The sequence below is a fragment of the Hypanus sabinus genome, chromosome 1, assembly GCF_030144855.1.
Source record: "Hypanus sabinus isolate sHypSab1 chromosome 1, sHypSab1.hap1, whole genome shotgun sequence".
Taxonomy (NCBI): domain Eukaryota; kingdom Metazoa; phylum Chordata; class Chondrichthyes; order Myliobatiformes; family Dasyatidae; genus Hypanus; species Hypanus sabinus.
Genome location: NC_082706.1, coordinates 122953966 through 122976864, shown reverse-complemented (window position 1 = coordinate 122976864; position 22899 = coordinate 122953966). Strand labels below are relative to the sequence as shown.

At 41.0% G+C, this 22899-nt stretch overlaps 1 protein-coding gene across 1 annotated transcript in view; it reads right to left on the bottom strand.

Annotated features, from left to right (window-relative positions):
• Positions 1 to 7216: 7216 nt before the first annotated feature.
• Positions 7217 to 22899, bottom strand: part of tsnare1 (T-SNARE Domain Containing 1) — a 1003225-nt gene continuing 987542 nt past the window's right edge. Inside the window, exon 10 of the mRNA XM_059975441.1 lies at positions 7217 to 9864. Within this exon, the coding sequence (XP_059831424.1) occupies positions 9838 to 9864 (27 nt within the window). The 3' untranslated portion in view covers positions 7217 to 9837. The remainder of the gene's footprint in view (positions 9865 to 22899) is intronic.

The window sequence follows — 22899 nt, the reverse complement described above, 5'->3', positions numbered from 1 at the left end:
GTTTGTTACCAAAAAAATATACTCAGTAAACATTGCCTTCAATTTTGGAATAAACTGCAGATGATGGAAATCTAAAATTTAAAAAAAATAGGAAGTGGTAGCAATACTAAACAGATAAGGTAGCATTTGTGGAAATAGAATAGAGTTAGGATTTCTGATTAATGATTCTCTGTCAGATGTTTTGGAGAAGGTCATTGACCTGAAATGTTTCTCTATCAAAATGCCAAAGTCTCTTTACAATACTTTATAGTGTTATCAAATTACAATAGTTGTGTTTGATCATCCTTTGAATGCAGACATTGCCAGGAAGATCACTAATATTCATCCATCCCCACTGTTTCCTAAATGTTCCTAGCAATGTCCACATCCAAAAATTGAACAAATAAAACCTATTGTAATTCATTATGCAGTTTAGGACTCAATCACAGCTCCAGGGACCTGTTTGTAAGGAGTGTGACACAACCATAGACTCTACCACAGAGTTTAGGTGCCCTCACTCCCATATCAACCATCAAAATAAACCCAGTGGAATGAGAAGAGCTGACCATGGCTCTGACATTTGATGGTCAAGTAGGAGCGACATTAAAGTCAGTGGAGGCTAAATTGGCAGAAGTGGCTCACAATAGTGCGATAACTACTTTCAGTGCAGCAAGCTCGGTCCAAGCAAGACAAACAGGTGCCCGCACACACAGCGATAGTTCAGCAACTCACCACTGATAGCCAGAATCAAGTGGCAGTCATAACTGCTCTCACAGCTGTGGTTCAGCAGCTCACTACTGACAGCCAGAGTCAGGGGGCAACCCTTACCGCCCCTGCTACTGCAATTCAACAACCTTCAGCCAGGACAGTCCCACTCCCAACATCTCCCACATTCTCCTCTTTAACAGTCTTAACAGCTTCAACCACTAATGCTCCAATTCCTTTAGCAGTTACCAGGTCAGAGTCAAAGTTTCCTCCACCAGGCAGATACTTTGGTGACCTCAATGGCTGCAGGAACTTTGTTACCCAGTGTGATCTAACTTTCCAAGCCCAGCTAAGTCAATTTGGTAATGATGAGCATAAACTGGTTGAGATGTTGAATCTCATAGACGGACAGCCACTCAGGCTGTTCAATGCTCTACGAGAACAAGGTTCCCCTGCAACCCAGTCTTTCCAACAATTCATTGTCGAGTTCAATGAAGTGTTTAATCTTCCCATCAACTCCTGGACCCGTAGTCAGGGACTATGCAGTAAAGTTCCGCACACTAGCGGTTGAGACAGGGATGGTATGAGAGATCCCTCATCACTGCTTTCCATCGTGGGCTGAGTACAGGGGTCCAAGGCGAGATAACAGTGCATGATGACCAGAACAGCCTGGGTTGCCTGATAAATCTGGCCTTTTGAACAGGTAACAGGGTAGCTGAGTGGCACAGAGGAAGAATGTCCCTAGCCTCCAACTCTTTAGATCACCATCTTTCTTTACCCTCTCTCTCATCACCTATTACATAGTCGCAGAGGAGACTGAAGGTGTGGGGCATGCACCTATCTGAAGAGGAATGAGATCAGTGCAGCAAATCAGGTAGCTGCCTCTACTGTGGTGTTCCAGGACACTTTCAGGTACTAAGGTTCAAAAGGTTCATTTATTAACAAAGTATACAACTCTGAACTACTTCTCCAGATATCCACAAAAACAAGCAAGAATGACAGCAAGATCATCAAACCCCAGATCCCTCCTCCCTGCAAAAACAAAATAGAAACAGAACAAGCACATTGACCCCCAAATCCTCCTCCCCTGCACACAAAAAAAAAATGAGGAAGAACAGGTGAAAATCATAGAATGTTAAAAAAATCTACAAGACCGAAAAAAGTGCACAGTCCATGTCCGCTTCCAAAACACAGAAAACCTGGCTAACGTTCTCCATCTCCATGGCAGAGCAACCTCAGCAGCCAGAAAAGGGCAGGCAGCCCACATTTCAATCTCACTCATCGCTTTAATAGGTGAACAAATGAAGCTTTAATCATCGAAATGGAATCGAAAACTGGCTTGCAGCCTTCTCACCAGAGGTTCCCACACACTGCCTCTACCTCCCTCAGAGACTATAGAGTGCTGAAAAACCCAGACTATCTCCACACTGCAAATCACAGGCTCCAGCAGTTCCAGGATCATAGTCAAGATGAAAAACAAATGTAAAAGACCTAAAAGAAGTGAAATAATGTTTCATAATTTATCCAGAAGATATTGATCAAAGGAGTGTTGTGTGCAGGCACCACCTTCACTGAAATTACGTTTCTCGATTCCAGTGCAGCCAAGAATCTCAATGATAACTCTATTGAGAAAATATTGATGTCACGGCTCCAGATGACCAGCTTCTGGTTCAGGCAAGATCCACCTTTCTCCAGTACCCCTCCAACTTGTGCTAGAAGGCAAACACAGGCAACAGCTCTCTTTCTATTTTTTTAAATTCATCTGAATACTTCTCAGGCTATTTTAACAGAATTCATGGATCGATTGTTCCTAAAGGCACTTCAAGAATGGGGACTGGCATGTCTGTCTACCTGTCCGGGTCCAGCTCAAGCCCCAGTCAACATATCATTTCCTGTGCCATCGGCTAGTATGGACTTTACTCATGTCCCAGCTGAATATGGTGACCTCGTTGAGGTCTTTAGTAAGAAGGCAGCCATATCACTGCCTTCCCACTGGCCATACGACTGTGGCATTGACCTCTTAACTAATACTATTCCTCTCTGGGACCAGCTTTTTCCCCCTCTCGTCTTGAAATGGTGGCCATGGCGGAATCTATCAATGGAGCATTAGCCTTAGGATTTATCCATCCATCAAATTCACCAGTAGGGACAGGCTTCTTTTTTGTGAACAAGAAAGATGGCAAGCTCCGTCCCTGCAATGATTACAAGCCTCTCCATGACATCAGTGAAGAACCACGACCATCTTCTCCTGCTTACCTCTGCATATGAGCATCTCCAGGGAGCAACCATATTCTCCCTGATTGGTCTGTTGAATGCTTACAACTTAAATAACAATGCACAGACAGCATTCAACAATTCCACCAACCACTATGAGTATCTCGTGATGCCTTTTCCGTCTGGCCAACAGCCCTGCTGTTTTCAAGTCCTTTTCAACAAAGTACTCCAGGAAATGTTGAAATCCATTTACTTTTGTGTATTTGTGCACGTCCACATGTCTAGGGGAGGGGTGATTTCAAATGGCTCCTCAAGAATAACCTTTATGTCAAGCCCAAAGTGCAGGTGTCATCCTTGGGCTACATCCAAAGCCTATCCAGACTTCAAATGGACCCTTGTAGAGTTCAGGCAGTCACAGAGTAGCCCAAACCACCTATGAGCAAACAGCTGAGGCACTTTATGAGATTTGCAAATTTCTATCGTCACTTCAGTTCCACCGTGGCTCTTGTAAATGCTCTCACCAAGACGACCTCTGCAGGATTTCCACGAACCAGTGAAGCAGAGCTAGCATTCTTAGAAGAAAAAGTGACACTTCACTACAGACCCACTGTAGTGAAATTCCAGACCCACTTCATCCATTCATTATCAAGGCTGATGCATCAGAGCTGCTTCTCCCAGTGCTCTTCTCTGGATAATCCTGTTGCTTGACTCCTGCTGTGTAACTGTGATGTTGGGAACTGAGGTCTTCTGGCTGTCAAAGATGACTTGGAGGCATGGTGACATTGGCTGGAGGGGGAAGAACTCTCCTTCCTGGTATGAACAGATCACAAGAACCTCTCCTATATCTGTGACACCAAGAGATTCAACTCCCATCAAGCCCATTGGGCTCTCAACTTTACCTGGTTTAATTTCACCCTCACCTATCATCTTGGCAGCAAGAATACCAAGGTCGATGCTCTTTTCCACCAGTTTGACATCATTGAGGGCAATGCCAATCTAGAGCCCATCCTTCCTAGCACAAGCATATAGCTGCCCTGGTGATTAGGGCAATAGAAGCAGAGGTGAAGGCTGCCCACAGTTGTTTGCAGGCCTATTTGGGGGACCATCCAACCAGCTGTTTGTCCCTGCCACTGTGTATTCCACAGAGTTGGAGTGGTGATACTTTTCCCATCTGCTTGGCCATCCAGGAATTCAATGGACCATGTAATTGACAAAGATTTTGGTAGCCATCTATGTCCCAGGATGTCCTCTACTTCATCTCTCCTGTACCACATGCCTAGGCCAAGATGTCATGTTAGCACCCTGCTGGTCTGCTCTGCCTGCTCCCTGTGCTTCACCTCCCCTGGTCCCTTCTTTTGGTGGATTTCATCACTGGTCTATCTCCATCAGATGGAAACACAACCATCTGATAGTTGTTAATTGGTTCTCCAAAGCTGCCCACTTTGTTGCTCTCCCCAAACTCCCATCGGCTTGGGAAACTGTCATCCTCAGCAGGTATTTAGGCTGCATGGCTTCCCTCAGGACATAGTGTTTACGGACTACAGTTCACATGCTGTTTTTGGAAGCCTTCCATTCTCTTTTGAGAGCCGCATCCAGCCACTTTAGGTTTCCACCCACAATCTAATGGCTAGACTGAGAGAATGAACCAGGAGCTAGACAGAACCCTGTACTGCCTTGTCTCTTCCAACCCCACAACATGGAGCTCCCAACTAATGTGGGCAAAGATTGCCCACAATAACCGGATTGGCTGCTAACAAGTGATGCCTCGCAAACCACAGGAGAAACTCTGGTTGGCATCTAGAGATCTTACCTTAAGAGCTGAGAGCTGCAAGTTGGCCCTGTGCTATGTGGGGCCATTTGTATTGGAGAATGCTATCACAGAGACTCCCAAAGTATGAGAGACCGGAGAGACTCCCAGATCTGTTCTGTGCCCTGCCTCCTGATATTTTACCAAGTGTAGGATAGGGTCTAGTATCCTGTGAATTGGGAAGGATATGGGCCAAAGGAATGTTCTTGGGTTGTGGCTCGTAACATCCTGAACAAGTCTCTCTTCTGGGACTTCCAGCTGGTACATGTCTCTGGCACCTCAGGAACTATGTCTAGGGAGGGAGCCTTTGTCACAACCACTCGTAGGGAGGGGGACCATGTCAGTTCCCCTTTTGTAAAAAGGTTAAATTGCCAGATTTTCAGTTTAGTAGAACCTTGCCCAAATCGAGAGAAGTTTGGGAGTTTTAAACCACCAGATTAATATTTAATTTGTCATAATTTTTAGGAGGCTGGGATGAAGTCAATCAGGACCATGAAGACTCGCATACCCAGCTTCAGCAAGTTGGTCAGGTGATTATACCCAGGTCACTATAATTTTGCTAAATTCCTCCCTCCCTTCTAATTCTCATCTATTTCTGATATATCATTTGGAACCCCAATAATAAAGACTAATGCAAAATATCTGCTTAATTCATCTGTCATTTCCTTGTTTTCCATTTTAGTACCTTAAACTCACTTTTCCGATTCTTCTTTAAAATATTCACAGGAACTCTTGCTAAATGTGTGCTTTCACATTTCTGGCTGTTTTTTTCCCTTCATAATTAACCTTTTAGTCAAAGATGATACCAAGTGTTCAGTTTGTTTGGTGACACAGAAAAAGAGGGAAAATGATTTGATTAGTTTTGCTAAGTTTACTTTTTCCATCATATTTATAAAAAAACCAGGGGTCCTATAGATTATAGAAAATCCCTGGTAAATTGCACTTTTGCTCCATTGATTCCCATATTGCTTTGAGAGCCCTGTTATTTACTTTGTAACATTCAGGCTCCATAGAAGTTTATAACAGGTTCAGACATTCATTCCTTTACGCAGAAGAAATTTGGCTTGAGTATCTCAGAAAAGTTGCAGGCTAAGCTATGACAAAAAAAAAATCATAAAAACAAGAAATTCTGCAGATGCTAGGAATCCAAAGACAAGAAAAATATTTTCACAAAGAGCCATTGCCCTTTGCAATTAATTACTGAGCTATGTGATGTGTGTAGATCCCTGTGGTATCATAAGCTCAAGTTGATAAGTTCCTGAGAGGAAAGTTTGGTTGTTTTTGGATGGTACATTGATAATTAGTTTGAATTCGAAAATATTGGTCATTGGAAGTCGAGTGGAATTTGATTCCTTTCAAGAATATTCTATTTCTTTGGATCTTCTTTTTCATTCCTGGTTGCTCAGGTCCTGCAATTTAGTTCCATTGACTTCAGTGATGTTTCACATCTAGGTGGTGAGTTACTACTCTCACACATGTTTAACGCTAGTGAATAGAGAAAAATTCTCTTCATGGTTTAGGATTGTTGATCTGTTGAACCACATTTGAACTACGTAAGGTCACAGTAAGCCCTCAACCCATATAGAAACCTAATGGTGACCGCCAGGTTCAGACTGATTGTCTTACAAAGTTTGCTATGACATAGAACATAGCCCTTGACAAACTGTTGAAAGTTGCTTCTGATCCTGACTGTGGAAGGAGTGACTTGATGGTTATTTCTTAGCTGTATGCAGTGAGAAGGTCTGAGATGGGGAAAGATTTCAATCAAGAGGAAATTTTAAAAAAGAGAAAAGTGCCAAGGTGACATGGTTTGAGAGGTTCGAAGACAAGTACTTAGTAGTTGAATGATTAGTCCTTAAGGTGGCAGAGACAGTGAGTCAGAACTAGAGGAGTAGCATGAGCATTCAAATAAAGAAAAGTTGTTAAAATGGCACAAATCATTATGGAGTGTTATCTGAGATGATAATATTAAGTTTGGTTGCCACCTGAATGGGTTTTGGTTGTCAGTGTTAAAAATAGAATGGGATAGGGCAGTCTTCGAGAAAATGAGACAAAAGATTGCAGATGCTAAAACCTGCAACAACACACCTGATGAATGGTCTCATCCTGTAACGTCAACTGTCCATTTCCTTTTATAGATGTCACCTGAGCTGCTGCATGTATCACTATAGGAAAGGTAAATCTTGCTCATCCAGTTCACTTTAAACAAAGCATTTCTTCTTACACTGCACCAAGAAAATGGAGAACTGTGCAGGGATCAGGCTGCAAATAATGGAAGTTGGGTCATGAATACATAATCTGGCATCCTTTTAAGGATTATAGCAGTTAATAAAGGCATTCTGATTCAAAATAGGACTGAGTACTTCCATTTTATTTCAGACAGTAAGTGTCAATATGATGATTACTTCTCAGAGGATTGTTTGTCTCTTAGGATATCCTACCTTTGCTTGGTAATCTAATGCAAAGGTCAAGTGCTTTACATCCTAAGTATATGCAGAGCAATTAATTAATCTAGCTGTATTAGAAAGAAAGGTGCTAACCAAAGCAAATGCTGCTTTCATGTGTGAAGGTATTCTTTTCCAGTCCTAATTTAATGTCGAACTCTTTCAGTTTTCTTAGATCATAGGCACCTCTGCAGTCCAGTAACAGCAACAAGTACTCATTATGTACCTTTTAATGCAACAAAATATCTCAAGGCACTTTACATATATTATCACACAAAGTATGACAGCAAGCCACTTACAAAAGTATTAGGGCAATCACCAAAAGCTTGGTTGAAGATGTAGGTTTTGAGTATGTTGGAGGAATGAGAGGAGGAGAGACACAGAGGACTAGAGAAAGAAGACAAGAGTTTAGGATTGTGGATGCCAATGGAATGCTCGTTGAAAATGTGTTAATATATTTGGAATGTCGGACTTGGGGGAGTTACAAAATTAAACCATTAAGAGACTTAAGAACAAGTTGAGAACAAGGTCTTGCTGAACAAATGCCAGTGCAGGCGATTAAGTACTGGGGAGATCAAATATTTAGATGGTTTTAGAATTACAGAGAGTAGAAATCATGGGCTAGCCAAGAATAGACAAAGTTAGAAGTAGTCAATACATGTTCAATAGCTTCAGTGGGGAATGTGAGGGGACAGGGGGTGTTACTGAAGGATAAGGTAGCATTGGGATGTGCAAGGGACCAATAACAATGGCTTTATTCTCCTCGACAAAGGACTTGCAAGAAATACCTTCTGAGCCAGACTGGATGCCAACCAAGCATTGGAAGCCACAGAAAATTCCAAAGTGTTTATGAGAAAACTACACAAACATCCATGTGGAAATTTTCGCTGGCTTATTGGACAATGCTAACAGGAGGCTGTATATGAATGGATTCTCAGAAAAACAGTGCAGAAGTGGGAAGTGATGCCATTTCTGTCTGTGACTATATAGTGCCAGCAGACCTGGCTGGAAAAGTGGGGAGGAGAATTAGTAAGAATCATATGATTGACCACACCAAATGGTCAAGGCAATTTGACCCACTGAGCCTGCTCCACCATTTAATCATAGCATTTTCTATCCACCCTATTCTGCTACCCTCTCTGAATAAGCTTGAGACCTTTCACCAATCAAGAATCAATTTTTACCTTAAATACACCCAGTGACCTGGTGTACATATCCCTCTATGGTAATGAGTTCCACAAATTCACCACCTTTTGACTAAAGAAATTCTTCATCACCTCATTTCGAAAGGGACATCCTTTTATTCCGAGGCTGTGCCCCCAGAACCCAGAGCCTCCCACTAACTGAAATATCCTCTGCATGCCCACACTATCCAGAGATTTAGGTGCAGTTGTTTAGAGGGAACAAGGTGGCATTTTTTTTTTATTTAGAGGAGACAAGTGACAGTGGCAGAATTGAAGATACGAATCTATGACATTATAGATTAAGAATCTAGTAAAGGAAGTGGTAAGGTCAGTCTTTAAACAGAAACAGGGCTAAACAAGTAGAAACACACACAAAATGCTGATGGAACACAGCAGGCCAGGCAGCGTCCACAGGGAGAAGCGCTGTCGACGTTTCGGGTCGAGACCCTTCGTCAGGACTCTATCCAGAGACTTAGGTGCAGTTGTTTAGCTTCTCCCTATAGATGCTGCCTGGCCTGCTGTGTTCCATCAGCATTTTGTGTGTTGTTGTTTGAATTTCCAGCATCTGCAGATTTCCTTATGTTTGCTTGCTAAACAAGCAGAAGATGGATTTAGAATGAGCCAGGAGAGGTTTTGGATGAAGGAGGAAAGAAACCAAGAGAAAGGCGAAGTCTCAAGTCCGAAGCAGAAGAAACCAAAAAATATATCTGGTAACCAAGACGGGGTAAGTGATAACATAGCTACATGTAGCTTCAGTCTCAGTGACAAGGAAGATCCTGAGTCTCCCATATTGTTGATGGAGTTGAAAGTTTGGAGACAGGAAAATAAAATTTAAGCAGGCAATTCCAGTGAAGAAATGGTGTCAAAACTGATGCTTGCATTTCAGCCTGATCCAGGAACAGTGACTGGTTTTGTCAGATAAGAGAGTGTTTGTGTGGCCAGCCCAGAACGGGAGTGAACATCTCTACCAGATGACTACTCTAAGCTTTCAAGACCTTGTTCTTCCAGATTGGCAGGTCAGAAATAAGGGCTTCATCAGTGCGATCATTCAGAGTTAAAGAGACTAAAGGTTAAACTGGGGGGGGGGGGGGGGGTAGTACATTAAAAATGGAGATGATATGGCACACAGAAAGATCAGGATGAGTGGAGGGCAAAAGTTGAGATTGAGATTCAATTGATATTCAAAGTAAGTAAATTGAGGGAGAGCATGTACCAGTGGAAGACACAAGAGGTTTGGCCGCCAGAGGGAAGGAAGTCAATGTGAGAAACCTAGAGAAGTATCAGATAGTGTACTGCCTGGGATAGTGGCAATGTGAACAATGAGACTACATAAAGTGAGTGGGGAAAGTTAAACAGAGGGAGTCAATATGATGACAATTAATTCAGGAGAGAAGGAAAGTATGATGAATTGAGATGGAGACGGAAATTGATAGAAGAATCCATTTTTGATTGAGCTGGCAATGATTCACTTCCATAAGGCTGCTTTACTCCGCTTGCCTTGTAATTATGACGAGGGATGAATGTGCTCCATCTGTAAAATAAACAAAAAGGCACTTTACCTTCAGACTTTCTGGAGAGGATATATACCAGATAAATGATTGCATTATCTAAAAGATTATATATGTAGAAACCTTTGGGTGGGAGCTCCACTTGGAAAAATATGTTTTTGAACATTAGACATAGATTATTGTTTCTTCTTATAATTTTGTTTAATGGAAAGAAAACTGTAGATGTTCTGTTCCCAGAAATCATAAGCACAGCTCCACAGAGACCAGTAGAAACAAAGAAACAGACATTTTCATAAACTACATGCTACGTTGAGAATCACTTGAATATGAATCACAGTTTAATATTTCAGAAGAGGTTCCAAGGTCAGCCTTGCCATTGAAATGTCTGAATGACTACTTGAAATCAAACTGTTCTGTCAGCTACTCTAGATTCCAGTCGTAGGGAGATAAAGGATTTCAAAAATAAATTGCTCAAAGATTGCCGATGATTAAATCTGGTGCAAAACAAACAAACAAACTGCTGGAGGAATTCAGCAGTCCTGAAGCAAAGTCTTGACCCAAAACATCAATTACCCATCTGCCCCCATAGATGCTACCTGACACATTGAACACTAAGTTTCCCCCAGTAGTTTGTTTTCCATCCAGTCATCATCACATTCCTGCAGCAGGCAGATAACGGCTTCAGTTTGCAAATAAAAAGTGCTGGAGATCTGAAATGAAAGTTTTTTTAAAATGCTGGAAATGCTCATCAGATCAGGCAACCTGTGTAGAAAGAGATAAAGGGCTGACAATTTACGCCAAAAGGTCTTTGTCAGAGCTTGGTCTGCGTGGGACCAGGCTCCAAGTCACTAAATATCTTCTTCAATGAAGCATACCAAAGGATGGGCCTTACACTCAATATTCACAAGATTAAGGTTCTCTGGCAATCTCCCTCTGATGTATCATGGCAAGGCCCTAGAAAATAATAGACCATTTCCCATGTCATGGGAGCCTCCTCTCATTGATGGTAATCACCTTCAATGCACCATCATCTGTGGTCAATCAAGGGAAAAAGGTATTTGAAGACAAAGTTCTTGGACCTGGCACAAAACTCATGGAACACTCCCCTCCTATATGCTTCAGTGCTACCTCAAGACACTGGAAAAATACTACCAACCTTACAACTGATCTATAAATATTGAGAGAGACAATTCACTTCCCTTGACAGGATTTTGCCTCTGCTCTGTTGTTGCACACTCAAAGAGTGTTTGCCTTGGACTCTGGATGTCTTCTGCTCCAATCAAGCCACTGGGAGAATTTGTTTGCTGACAGCATTTTTTATTGATGGCTTCATAACAGATAGCTTTGGAATGGCCATGCTTTCCGTGGGTGTCTGCTGCTTTGCCTACCAATCAAGTAGTGCTGTAAAGGTGTGGCTGGATTCCTTTCCAGGTTGATACATCAGTCAAAACTTTCCGAAGTACATTACTTCTTAGATCAGGAGGCCTTTTTTTGCATGCATTTGTGTTGTGAAAATGGATAACTATCTGAGTAATCCTTTCTACTTTAAACCTTTCAGTATTTACCCTTTCAATTAACTCCAAATACTAAGTTTTTTCATCAACATGCACCGCCTTTTTGCTCGTATATCAAATATGAGATTAGTTTTACCTAAATGTAACCAAGCCATCATCAGTATCGACCAATTCAGCAAAGTCAGAGCAAATAATCTCTGAAGCTTTTAAAATACTGATGGTTCAGAGCATAATTCCATTATTCCAATTATACTTAAACTCATGAAATATTCAGGTAGTTTCCACAAATAACTCAAATAGAATCACATCTCCATCAGCCAAGGACTGAAATCCTTAACTCTGGAAATGCCATTTGATTATATCAAAAAAAAATTACTGTATATATGGAAGGAAGAAAATGGTCTTGAATATACTGTTCAAACATTGAAATTTTCACTAGAGTTTGACCAGTTTTAATTTTCTTCTGCTATTCCTTGCAGTGCAATGTGATGGTTAACAATTATTTAACAATGATTAATTTGAATTAATTTCAGTAGATAATTACCCAAAGCTGGAAAAAGAAATTTCTTTTACTAGCCTGTGAGCCAGAGCTTTCTGGACTTAAATCCATGAGCAGAATATTGAACAGAGAATAGTAGTGTGGGATTCTAATGCAGCTCACAGATTTCTACATTGTCATTGATGGTGTAGAAAGCAATGGATCAGTATTCTCATTGAGCACCCATCCAAGCGGACCCAGGTCTGGATTCTGGATTGCTTGGGAAAACTTGGTTCAGTGGAGTTGGTTACAGGAAGCATCATTCTCATGGCCACCCATGTCATCACTTTTGGAAAACAGGCAAAGTTGCATTTATATATTGAAGATTTCTCTAACCTAAACAACTGAAATCACACATACATGAAATCAGTATTATTAGGGCCAGCTAGTTTGTTAAGTGACATTCATGTTTAGTTTGTTATTGGAAGTTTACTTCGAACAAAAGTGACAATTCATAAGATGTTCAGATTATTTAAACCTGACTAATTCTCAACTACCTGAAATATATATTAAAAAAAGTGTATGCTAGACTATTGTTTATTGACTACACCTCTGCCTTTGATATTATAATTGTAAGCAAACTAATTTCTAGGCTGAGACCCAATAGTTCTATTTTCAACTAGATCCTTGACTTCCTGACCAACAGAAAGAATAGGCAACAATCCCTCTACCATGATTATTCTCAATATTAGTGCCTCACAAGGCCTACTCCACTCACTGTATTCTCATAACTGTGCGACCAGATTCTGCTCTAACTCCATCTAGAAATTTGCAGATGACACCACCATAGTGGGTTGAGCCCCTAGTAACAATAAGATGGAGTACAGGAATACTAAGAGATAGGATCTACAAGTATTTGGATAGACAGGGACTTATTAGAAAAAGCCAGCATGGCTTTTGCGTGGTAGGTCATGTTTAACCAATCTTTTAGAGTTTTTTGAGGAAGTTACCAGGAAATTGGATGAAGGGAAGGCAGTAAATGTTGTATACATGGACTTCAGTAAGGCCTTTGACAAGGTCCCGCATGGGAGGTTAGTTAGAAAGATTCAGTCGCTAGGTATACATAGAGAGGTAGTAAATTGGATTAGACATTAGCTCAATGGGAGAAGCCAGAGAGTGGTAGTGGAAGATTGCTATTCTGAGTGGACGCCTGTGACTAGTGGTGTGCCACAGGGATCAGTGCTGTGTCCATTGTTATTTTTCATCTATATCAATGATCTGGATGATAATATGGCAAATTGGATCAGTACATTTGCTGATGATACAAAGATTGGAGGTGTAGTGGACAGTGAGGAAGGTTTTCAAAGCTTGCAGAGGGATTTGGACCAGTTGGAGGAATGGGCAGAAAAATGGCAGATGGACTTTAGTGTGAGGTATTGCACTTCGGACGATCAAACCAAGGTAGATCATACAAGGTAAATGGTAGGACACTGAGGAGTGCAGTAGAACAGAGGGATCTAGGAATACAGATACAAAATTCCCTAAAAGTGGCGTCACAGGTAGACAGGGTAGTAAAGAGAGCTTTTGGTACATTGGCCTTTATAAATCAAAGTATTGAGTATAAGAGTTGGAATGTAATGGTGAGGTTGTGTAGGACATTGGTGAGACCAAATTTGGAGTATTGTATGCAGTTTTGGTCACCTAATTACAGGAAGGATATTAATAAGATTAGAAGAGTGAAGAGGAGGTTTACAAGGATGTTGCCGGGACTTGAGAAACTGAGTTACAGAGAAAGGTTGAATAGGTTAGGAATTTATTCCCTGGAGCGGAGAAGAATGAGGGGTGATTTGATAGAGGTGTATAAAATTATGATGGGTATAGATAGAGAGAATGCAAGCAGGCTTTTTCCACTGAGGCCAGGGGAGATAAAGAAAAGAGGTCATGGGTTAAGGGTGAAGTGGGAAAAGTTTAAAGGGAACATTAGGGGGCTTCTTCACGCAGGGAGTGGTGGGAATGTGGAATGAGCTGCCAGATGAAGTGGTGAATGGGGACTCACTTTTGACATTTAAGAAAAACTTGGACAGGTATATGGATGAGAGGGGTTTGGAGGGATATGGCCCAGGTGCAGGTCAGTGGGACTAGGCAGAAAAATGATTCGGCACAGCCAAAAAGGGCCAAAATGCCTGTTTCTGTGCTGTAATGTTCAATGGGTCTGTAGTACCATGGGGATCTTCGATTTTCACCAATTATTATCAATTTACCTTACAATGAATCACTGCTTGATAATGCAATTGTTCTGCCAATAAGTGCAGGAAACGGCAAAGGGCTGTGGATACAGCTAAGCACATCATGGAAAGCAACCTTCCTCCAGACTCTTTCTACACTGCACTTCCTCTGTACTATAATTCTTCATTCTATATTCTCTTTTTGTTTTATCTTCTGCTACCTCAATACTCTGCATGGCTGGTATGCACAACTTTTTCCACTATTCAACAGTGTGTGTGGCAATAATAAACAAATTTAACAATTTAATTTATGTTTTCTCTTGTGAATGCTACTTATATGATGCCATATGCTTGTAACTCTGCTGCAAGTAAGTTTTTTATTACATCTCTGCATATTACAATAAACTTGCCTTTGATTTTGTCCAATCGCAATGGAGAAAGCGGCACATGGGATACACAGTGTACATGCTGAATCACTTAGATTTCCATGTAAAATGGTGCATGCATGAATATCCAATGACTACTGTACAATTTCCATCTTGCAAACAAATATGAAAATTTCGCTATTATTTCAGCAAATGCAAGCTGTGTACCAAATTATTTGTGCAGGCATAAAGAGCAGGCATCAGCTCAAACAAAAACACTTCAAGAGTGCACTTGTTCCTGATATTTCAGCTCTCACGTCCACATACCTAACAGCTAGCCAGATTAGTAATAGAACTAGATAGAATTGGTGAAGCACAGCTTTTCAAATGCACTTGCATCCTATTTGGTGTCTATCCCTCTCTACTTCATGTGCTTTATGCTTAAAATACACTGCCTGCAAATTGATTGTTATTTTGGGGCCACAAGGTTAGTCATTCTGCATGCTTACATTGAGAGACACCAACAAACTCCAAATTACCATCAACAGCAGTCTTTTCATTTAAAGAGCATTAATAATAAATGCTTGAATCATCGACAACATAGTCTTAGGAATTTCCTACTGAACCGGGAGAAATAAAATGTTTGATCTAATCACTTTCCACTGACCTCCTGTGTTTTGCCTCTAGAGTCTAGATGTTCTCATAATCAGTAATACATAGTCATTGATTAGAAGGAAGCCACTCTGCCCAACATGTCAATGCCAACTGTAAGAAAGAATTTTCCATTTAGATTTACTTGCCTTGTTAGTGAATTAACATGAAGCTGAATTTAATTTTGTAAGTTCTGAGGTTATAATGTCTTTAGCCAGGGTTACACAGGAAATGATTTGTGGAAATTCAGCACCCAGCAAAAATGAGTTTCTAATATTATTACTTCTACAGTACTTCAATTATTAGTGCACTTTGGGATTTCCTGGAAGTAAAACAGTGATTCCTTTAAAATTAAAGACTTACTCTGTTTCATTTATAAAATATTATGCACAAAATATTATGCAAAGTTACACAATTATTATATAGTATATTAGCTTTTTAAAATTTCTTTTTCTTAGGAGATTGTTTCCTGGTATGGCAGATTTCTCATATGAAGAGAAATTGTAGAGAATAAGTTTATAATCTCTAGATCGCACATAAAAAGACCCTTTGGCCTATCAAGTCTGTGACAAACAGTTATTCCACCTAGTCCCTTTGACCGATATCAGGACTTCCATATCCCTCCCATCCAAGTACTTAACAAAACGTTTCTTAAAAGTTGCAATTGAACCATTTCCACCGACAGCTCAACTCCATTCTCACCAAACTCTGAGTGAAGAAGCTCCCCCCTCAGGACCCCTTAAATATTTCACCTTTCACTCCTAGCCAATGATTTCTAGTTCTAGACTCGCGCAACCTCAGTGGAAAAAGCCTGCTTGCCCTACTTATCTTTTTGTTATGCCCTTCGCCCTTCTGGGACATCATCCACCAACAGCAGCTTGCACAGTCTTTCAAGCTGTTCCCAGGTGTAGCCCAAAGATCTTTCATCTCCCAGGGATAAGGCCTTTGGAAATTATGTTAGTGTTTCTGTAGCTCAGGGTTATTATGGGATGGGGTTACTCCCCATGCCCAACCCTCCTCCTTTCGTAGCCCGGCTTAGGAGCATCCTTATTTTGTATATCTGTCAAATCTCCCCTCACTCCTACATTCTAGGAAAATATTCCTAACCTATTCAACCATTCCCTATAATTCAGGTTCTCAAGCCCAGCAACATCTGTGTACTCTTTCAATCAGATTGATATCCTTTTATACAGGTTGTAAGGCTAAATATGGGCTTGATACTTCCCCTGGCGGGGGTTTAGAACCAGGGGTCACAGTCTACAAATAAAGGGATGGTCATTTAGAGCAAAGATGAAAAGAAATTCTCCATCCAGTGGGAGATAAATCTTCGGAATTCAGAGGGCTGTGGAGTCTTAGTTACTGAATATACATCAAGACAGACAGTAACAGATTTTTAATCACTCACAAGGTCAAGGGATGCTTGGTTACTGCAGTAAATACGTACTGAGGTAAAAGATCAATCATGATTTTATTGAACAGGAGAGCAGGTTCTAGGGACTGAATGGCCTATTTATCCTTCTATTATTGGAGAGTTAAGGAGTCATACAGTAAGGAAACAAATCATTAGGCCAACTTGTATTTGATGACCAAGATTCCAATCTAAGCCAGTCACATTTGCCCATGGTTGGCCCATATCTTCTTGACAAGCAGATAATAAAAATCAGTAAAAGAAGTGCCATAGGTACTGGATATTAGGGTTTTCGTTTAATTCTCTTTGCTCAAAATATCTTCAAGGTGACATAATTTAAATATCTCCATACTGTATCAATTTGCAAACAAAGGCTTGAAATGATTATATATAATTATTAAACAAAGCATCACACTCAAAATGCTGGAGGAACTTAGCAGGCCAGGAAGAGTACAGTTGAAGTTTTTTTTAAGCCGAAACCCTCCAGCATTTTGTGTGTGTGGCTCAGATTTCCAGCATCTGCAGATTTTCTCTTGTTTGTGATTTGATAAACAATTATTATTTCCATTAGTTCCTAGCTTTTGCTTTTATTGTTTCAGTAATCACAGTTTCCTGCAGGCTTTTAGGCAAATTTTAAATAGCCTTTTGAAAAGTAAGTGACATAAACTGAAATTCAGCTTAGTTCATATTCATCAGCTATCACGCCTTTCAGGAAAGGAACTAACTTGGTGATTGAAAGCGCTGATGCAGACTTGATGTAGTTCAGGTCAATATTTCAATGTAATTCAGGTCAATCTTTCAATGACAAATAAAAGCAAATGCACTTCTTTGGGGCAAATAACCTCCTCACCCATTAGAAATTGTGCAAACTATTTATTCTCAGATGTAAAAGTTCAGTCTTAACATGTCATATTTATGTACACTACACAATACAACTTCTATGAAAACAGTAATCATCAAGTGAAGTCATGGAATTGCTGCAATAATCTCAGCGTGGGGTTTTTCTTCTAGGTGTCTCTCTGTGCCTAATGTTTAATCAGTCTGGCACAATGCTGCTTATAATATGTAACAAACTACTGGCTGTGGCTATTGAATGGTGAAAGACAATATAGACCCTCACAGCCTTCATGAAACCTTGCTTCTTCACAAAAGATTGGGAATAACTCCATAATCTCCATCTGCACAGGTGCACACAGGGCTGTGTGCTTAGCGCCCTGCTCAACTTGTTTTACACCTGTGACTGCATGGCTAAGCATAGCTCCAATATCATATTCACATTTACTGATGACACAGCTCTTGTGGGCTGAATCAAAGGTAGTGATGAATCAGCATACAAGGGGGAGAATGAAAATTTGGCAGGAGATGTTATAACAACAACCTTTCACACAATGTCAGCAAGACCAAAGAACTGATTGTAGATGTTAGGAGAGGGAAACCTGAGGTCTGTGACCCAGTTTTCATCTGAGGATCAGAGGTGGAGAGGGTTAGCAAATTTAAATTCCTGGGTGTTACTATTTCAGGGGATCTGTCCTGGGCTCTGCACTTAAGTGCAATTGCAAAGAAAGCACGGTTGCGCCTCTACTTCTTTAAGAGTCTGTGGAGTTTCGACATGACATCTAAAACTCTGCCAAACTTCTAAAGATGTGTAGTGGAGAGTGTATTGACTGGCTGCATCATGACCTGGTATGGAAATACCAGTGCCTTTGAATGGAAATACTGCAACATGTAGTGGATTCAACATAGTACATCACAGTCAAAATCCTCCCAGCCATTGTGTACATCTACACAAAATGCTGTTGTAGGAAAGCAGCATCGATCATCGGAGAACCTCACCACCTAGTCCATGCTCTCTTCTCACTGCTACTATCAGGAGAAGATACAAGAGCCTCAGGACTTGCATGACCAGGTTCATGAACAGTTAATACCCCGCAACCATCAGGCTCTTCAATAAAGGGATTAATGACACTTGCTTACCCAACAATGAGATGTTCCCATAACCATAATCTCACATTAATGACTCTTTATCCTGTTGTTTCATGGTCTTATTATTTACTGCCATTTACTTATATTTGTATTTGCTCAGTATGTTGTCATCACTACAGTTGACCTTTCATTGATCCTGTTAGAGTTACTATTCTATAGATTTGCCAAGTATGCCCGTGGGAAAACAAATCTCAGCATTGTATATGGTGACATGTACATACCTCAATAATAAAGTGTCCTTTGAACTTTGAGAAGATCTACCCAAATGAGTCTGTGGACTCGTCCAGCACCGGGCACATACTTCATCTCAGTCCTTTTTAAGTTAAATACCAGGTCATGTAGGGTTCTCCTTTGGGATTACAAGCCATGTCATCCCAGACATAATTGCCACACTCTCCACTATCTAAACAATAATCCAATCCTTACCCCCTAACCTGCCTAGACTATTGACCTCATTTCTGACAATCAAATGCAACCCACAACATCCACTGCTGCCTTCTCACCCTTGCACCACTGACCTTAACCACAGGCACCACAACATTCCCTTAGAATTTTCTAAGCAATAACACAATCCCAACATATTTGATTACCTGTTTTCTGTTTTCACTGAATAAACAGAGGAATAGAAAATGTGAGGACTATCTCACATTACAAACAATACCAGCATGGAGAAATTCTACAGTAGCAGTGCCTCAAAATTAAATATTTTGAGATTACCGTTCATCCTCGATTTCAAATGTTTTTCTAAAGTCAATTGGTTTCTAAGCATGGATATTGTAAATTATATTCACATTATCACAAAATCTTAAACATCAGTATTTACTGTAAATTCTAATGTTCAAAAGGCAATGCTCAGTTTTGTGACAAAGTAGTGATTCTTCCTGACAAATGTCATTTTCTCAACTGTCCTCATGTTCCAAACCTACTCTGGCAACATCCCATACCATCTCTCCAAATCTTTCTCCATTACATCAATATCTGCAATGGCACTGCCTCCCGCAGAGTTAGTCAAATTTATCACATTCACTAATCCGCAGATGTTGTTTGACCCACTAAGTTCCTGCAGCACTTGGTTTTTCCCTTACTATTCTGGCACTGAAAATAAATTGTCAGCAGAAACTGTATACATCTCACAAGGCATTAAACTTTTCAAATTCTACAGATGGTGTTGTGGCCAGAAAAGAGACATGGATGGCTCAGGGGCAGAAATGGTTGCTTCGAGCACCAGGTTTCAGATGTTTCAAAAAGGACAGGGAGGGAGGCAAAAGAGGTGGGGGCGTGGCACTGTTGATCAGAGATAGTGTCACAGCTGCAGAAAAGGAGGAAGACATGGAAGGATTGTCTACAGAGTCTCTGTGGGTGGAAGTTAAGAACAGGAAGGTGTTTTTTATAGACCACCCAATAGTAACAGAGACATTGAGTTGCAGATAGGAAGACAGATTCTGGAAAGTTGTAATGTTAGCAGGGTTGTTGTGGTGGGAGATATTAATTTCCCAAATATCGATTGGCATGTCCCTAGGGCGATGGGTTTAGATGCGGTGGAGTTTGTTAGGAGTATTCAAGAAGGTTTCTTGAAACAATATGTAGATAAGCCTACATAAGGCTTAATAAGAACTTAAGTTCCAAGTTCTCCTGTCATGTTTTGTCACCTTGAAACCTTATCCTTCAATCTCTCTGAATTATGGAGGACAACAAATGTACAAGTGTTTCTCTCCTGAAGACTTCATGACCATCATGACTCCAGTATTTCTACTATTTTTTTTTTAAATGTTTCTTAATTGTACATATGATTGCTTTTATGTTCTATCGCTGAGCAGCAGTGAACCATCTGATTGGCCTAGCAGCATTCTCTTTGGGAACTGGTTGATTTGATCAGCATTTCTGATCTGGATATTGTTCATGATTGCAACTAATTTAAAAAAGCCTACAAGAGGAGAGGCTGTACTTGATCTGGTATTGGGAAACGAACCTTGTCGAGTGTCAGATCTCAGTGGGAGAGCATGTTGGAGATAGTGATCACAGTTCTGTCTCCTTTACCATAGCATTGAAGAGGGATAGGAACAGAGAAGTTAGGAAAGCGTTTAGTTGGAGTAAGGGGAAATATGATGCTATCAGGCAGGAACTTGGAAGCATGAATTGGGAACAGGTGTTCTCAGGGGAATGTACGGAAGAAATGTGGCAAATATTCAGGGGATATTTGCATGGTGTTCTGCATAGGTACGTTCCAATGAGACAGGGAAAGGATGGTAGGGTATAGGAACCGTAGTGTGCAAAGGCCGATGTAAATCTAGTCAAGAAGAAGAGCTTACAAAAGGTTCAAAAAAACTAGGCAATGATAGAGATCAAGACAAGGCTCATAGGAAGGAGCTTAAGAAAGAAATTAGGAAAGCCAGAAGGGGCATGAGAAAGCCTCAGTGGACAGGATTCAGGAAAACCCCAAGGCATTCTTTACTTCAGTATTCACTATGGAAGAGGATCTTGGCAATTGTAGGGATGACTTAAAGAGAACTGACAAGCTTGAACATATAGATATTAAGAAAGAGAATGTGCTGGAGCTTTTGGAAAGCATCAAGTTGGTTAAGCCACCGGGACTGGACGAGATGTACCCCAGGCCACGGTGGGAGGCGAGGGAGGAGATTGCTGAGCCTAAGGCAATGATCTTTGCATCATCAATGGGGTCAGGAGAGGTTTCAGAGAATTGGAGAGTTGTGGATGTTGTTCCATTATTCAAGAAAGGGAGTAAAAATAGCCCAGGAATTTATAGACCAGTGAGTCTTACTTCAGTGATTGACAAGTTGATGGAGAAGATCCTGACAGGCAGGATTTATTAACATTTGGTGAGGCATAATATGATTAGAAATAGTTATCATGGCTTTGTGAAAGGCAGGTCGTGCCTTATGAACCTGATTGAACTTTATGAGGATGTGACTAAACACATTGATGAAGGTAGAGCAGTAGATGTAGTGTAAATGGAACTCAGCAAGACATTTGATGAGGTAGCCCATGCAAGGCTTATTGAGAAAGTAAGGAAGCATGGGATCAAGCACCGGCTTGCCCACAGAAGGCAAAGAGTTGTTGTAGACGGGTCATATTCTGCATGGAGGTTAGAGGTCGGTGACCAGGGATCTGTTCTGGGACTCCCTACTCTTCGTGATTTTTATAAATGACCTGGAGGAATGAGGAAGTGGAGGGATGGGTTAGTGATTTTGTTGATGACATAAAGGTGCTGTGGATAGTGTGGAGGGCTGTCAGAGATTACAGCGAGACATTGGTAGGATGCAAAACTGGGCTGAGAAGTGGCAGATGGAGTTCAACCTAGATAATTGTAAGGTGGTTCATTCTGGTAGGTCAAATATGATGACAGAGTATTAATGACAAGACTCTTGGCAGTGTGGTGGATCAGAGGGATCTTGGGGTCCAAGTCCATACGAGGCTCAAAGAAGCTGCACAGGTTGACTCTGTGGTCAAGAAGGCATACAGTGCAATGGCCTTCATCAATCATGGGATTGAGCTTAGGAGCCAAGAGGTAATGTTGCAGCTATATAAGAGCCTGATCAGACCCCACTTGGAGTACTGTGCTCAGTTCCGGTCACCTCACTACAGGAAGGATGGGGAAACTATAACCATATAACAATCACAGCACGGAAACAGGCCATCTTGGCCCTCCTAGTCTGTGCCGAACCCTTAATCTCACCTAGTCCCACCTACCCACACTCAGCCCATAACCCTCCACTCCTTTCCTGTCCATATACCTATCCAATTTTACCTTAAATGACACAACTGAACTGGCCTCTACTACTTCTACAGGAAGCTCATTCCACACAGCTATCACTCTTTGAGTAAAGAAATACCCCCTCGTGTTTCCCTTAAACTTCTGCCCCCTAACTCTCAAATCATGTCCTCTAGTTTGAATTTCCCCTACTCTCAATGGAAACAGCCTGTTCACGTCAACTCTATCTATCCCTCTCAAAATTTTAAATACCTCGATCAAATCCCCCCTCAACCTTCTACGCGCCAATGAATAGAGACCTAACTTGTTCAACCTTTCTCTGTAACTTAATTGCTGAAACCCAGGTAACATCCTAGTAAATCGTCTCTGCACTCTCTCTAATTTATTGATATCTTTCCTATAATTCGGTGACCAGAACTGCACACAATATTCCAAATTTGGCCTTACCAATGCCTTGTACAACTTTAGCATTACATCCCAACTTCTGTACTCAATGCTTTGATTTATAAAGGCCAGCGTTCCAAAAGCCCTCTTCACCACCCTATCTACATGAGACTCCACTTTCAGGGAACTATGCACAGTTATTCCTAGATCTCTCTGTTCCTCTGCATTCCTCAATGCCCTACCATTTACTCTGTATGTTCTATTTGGATTATTCCTGCCAAAGTGTAGAACCTCACACTTCTCAGCATTAAACTCCATCT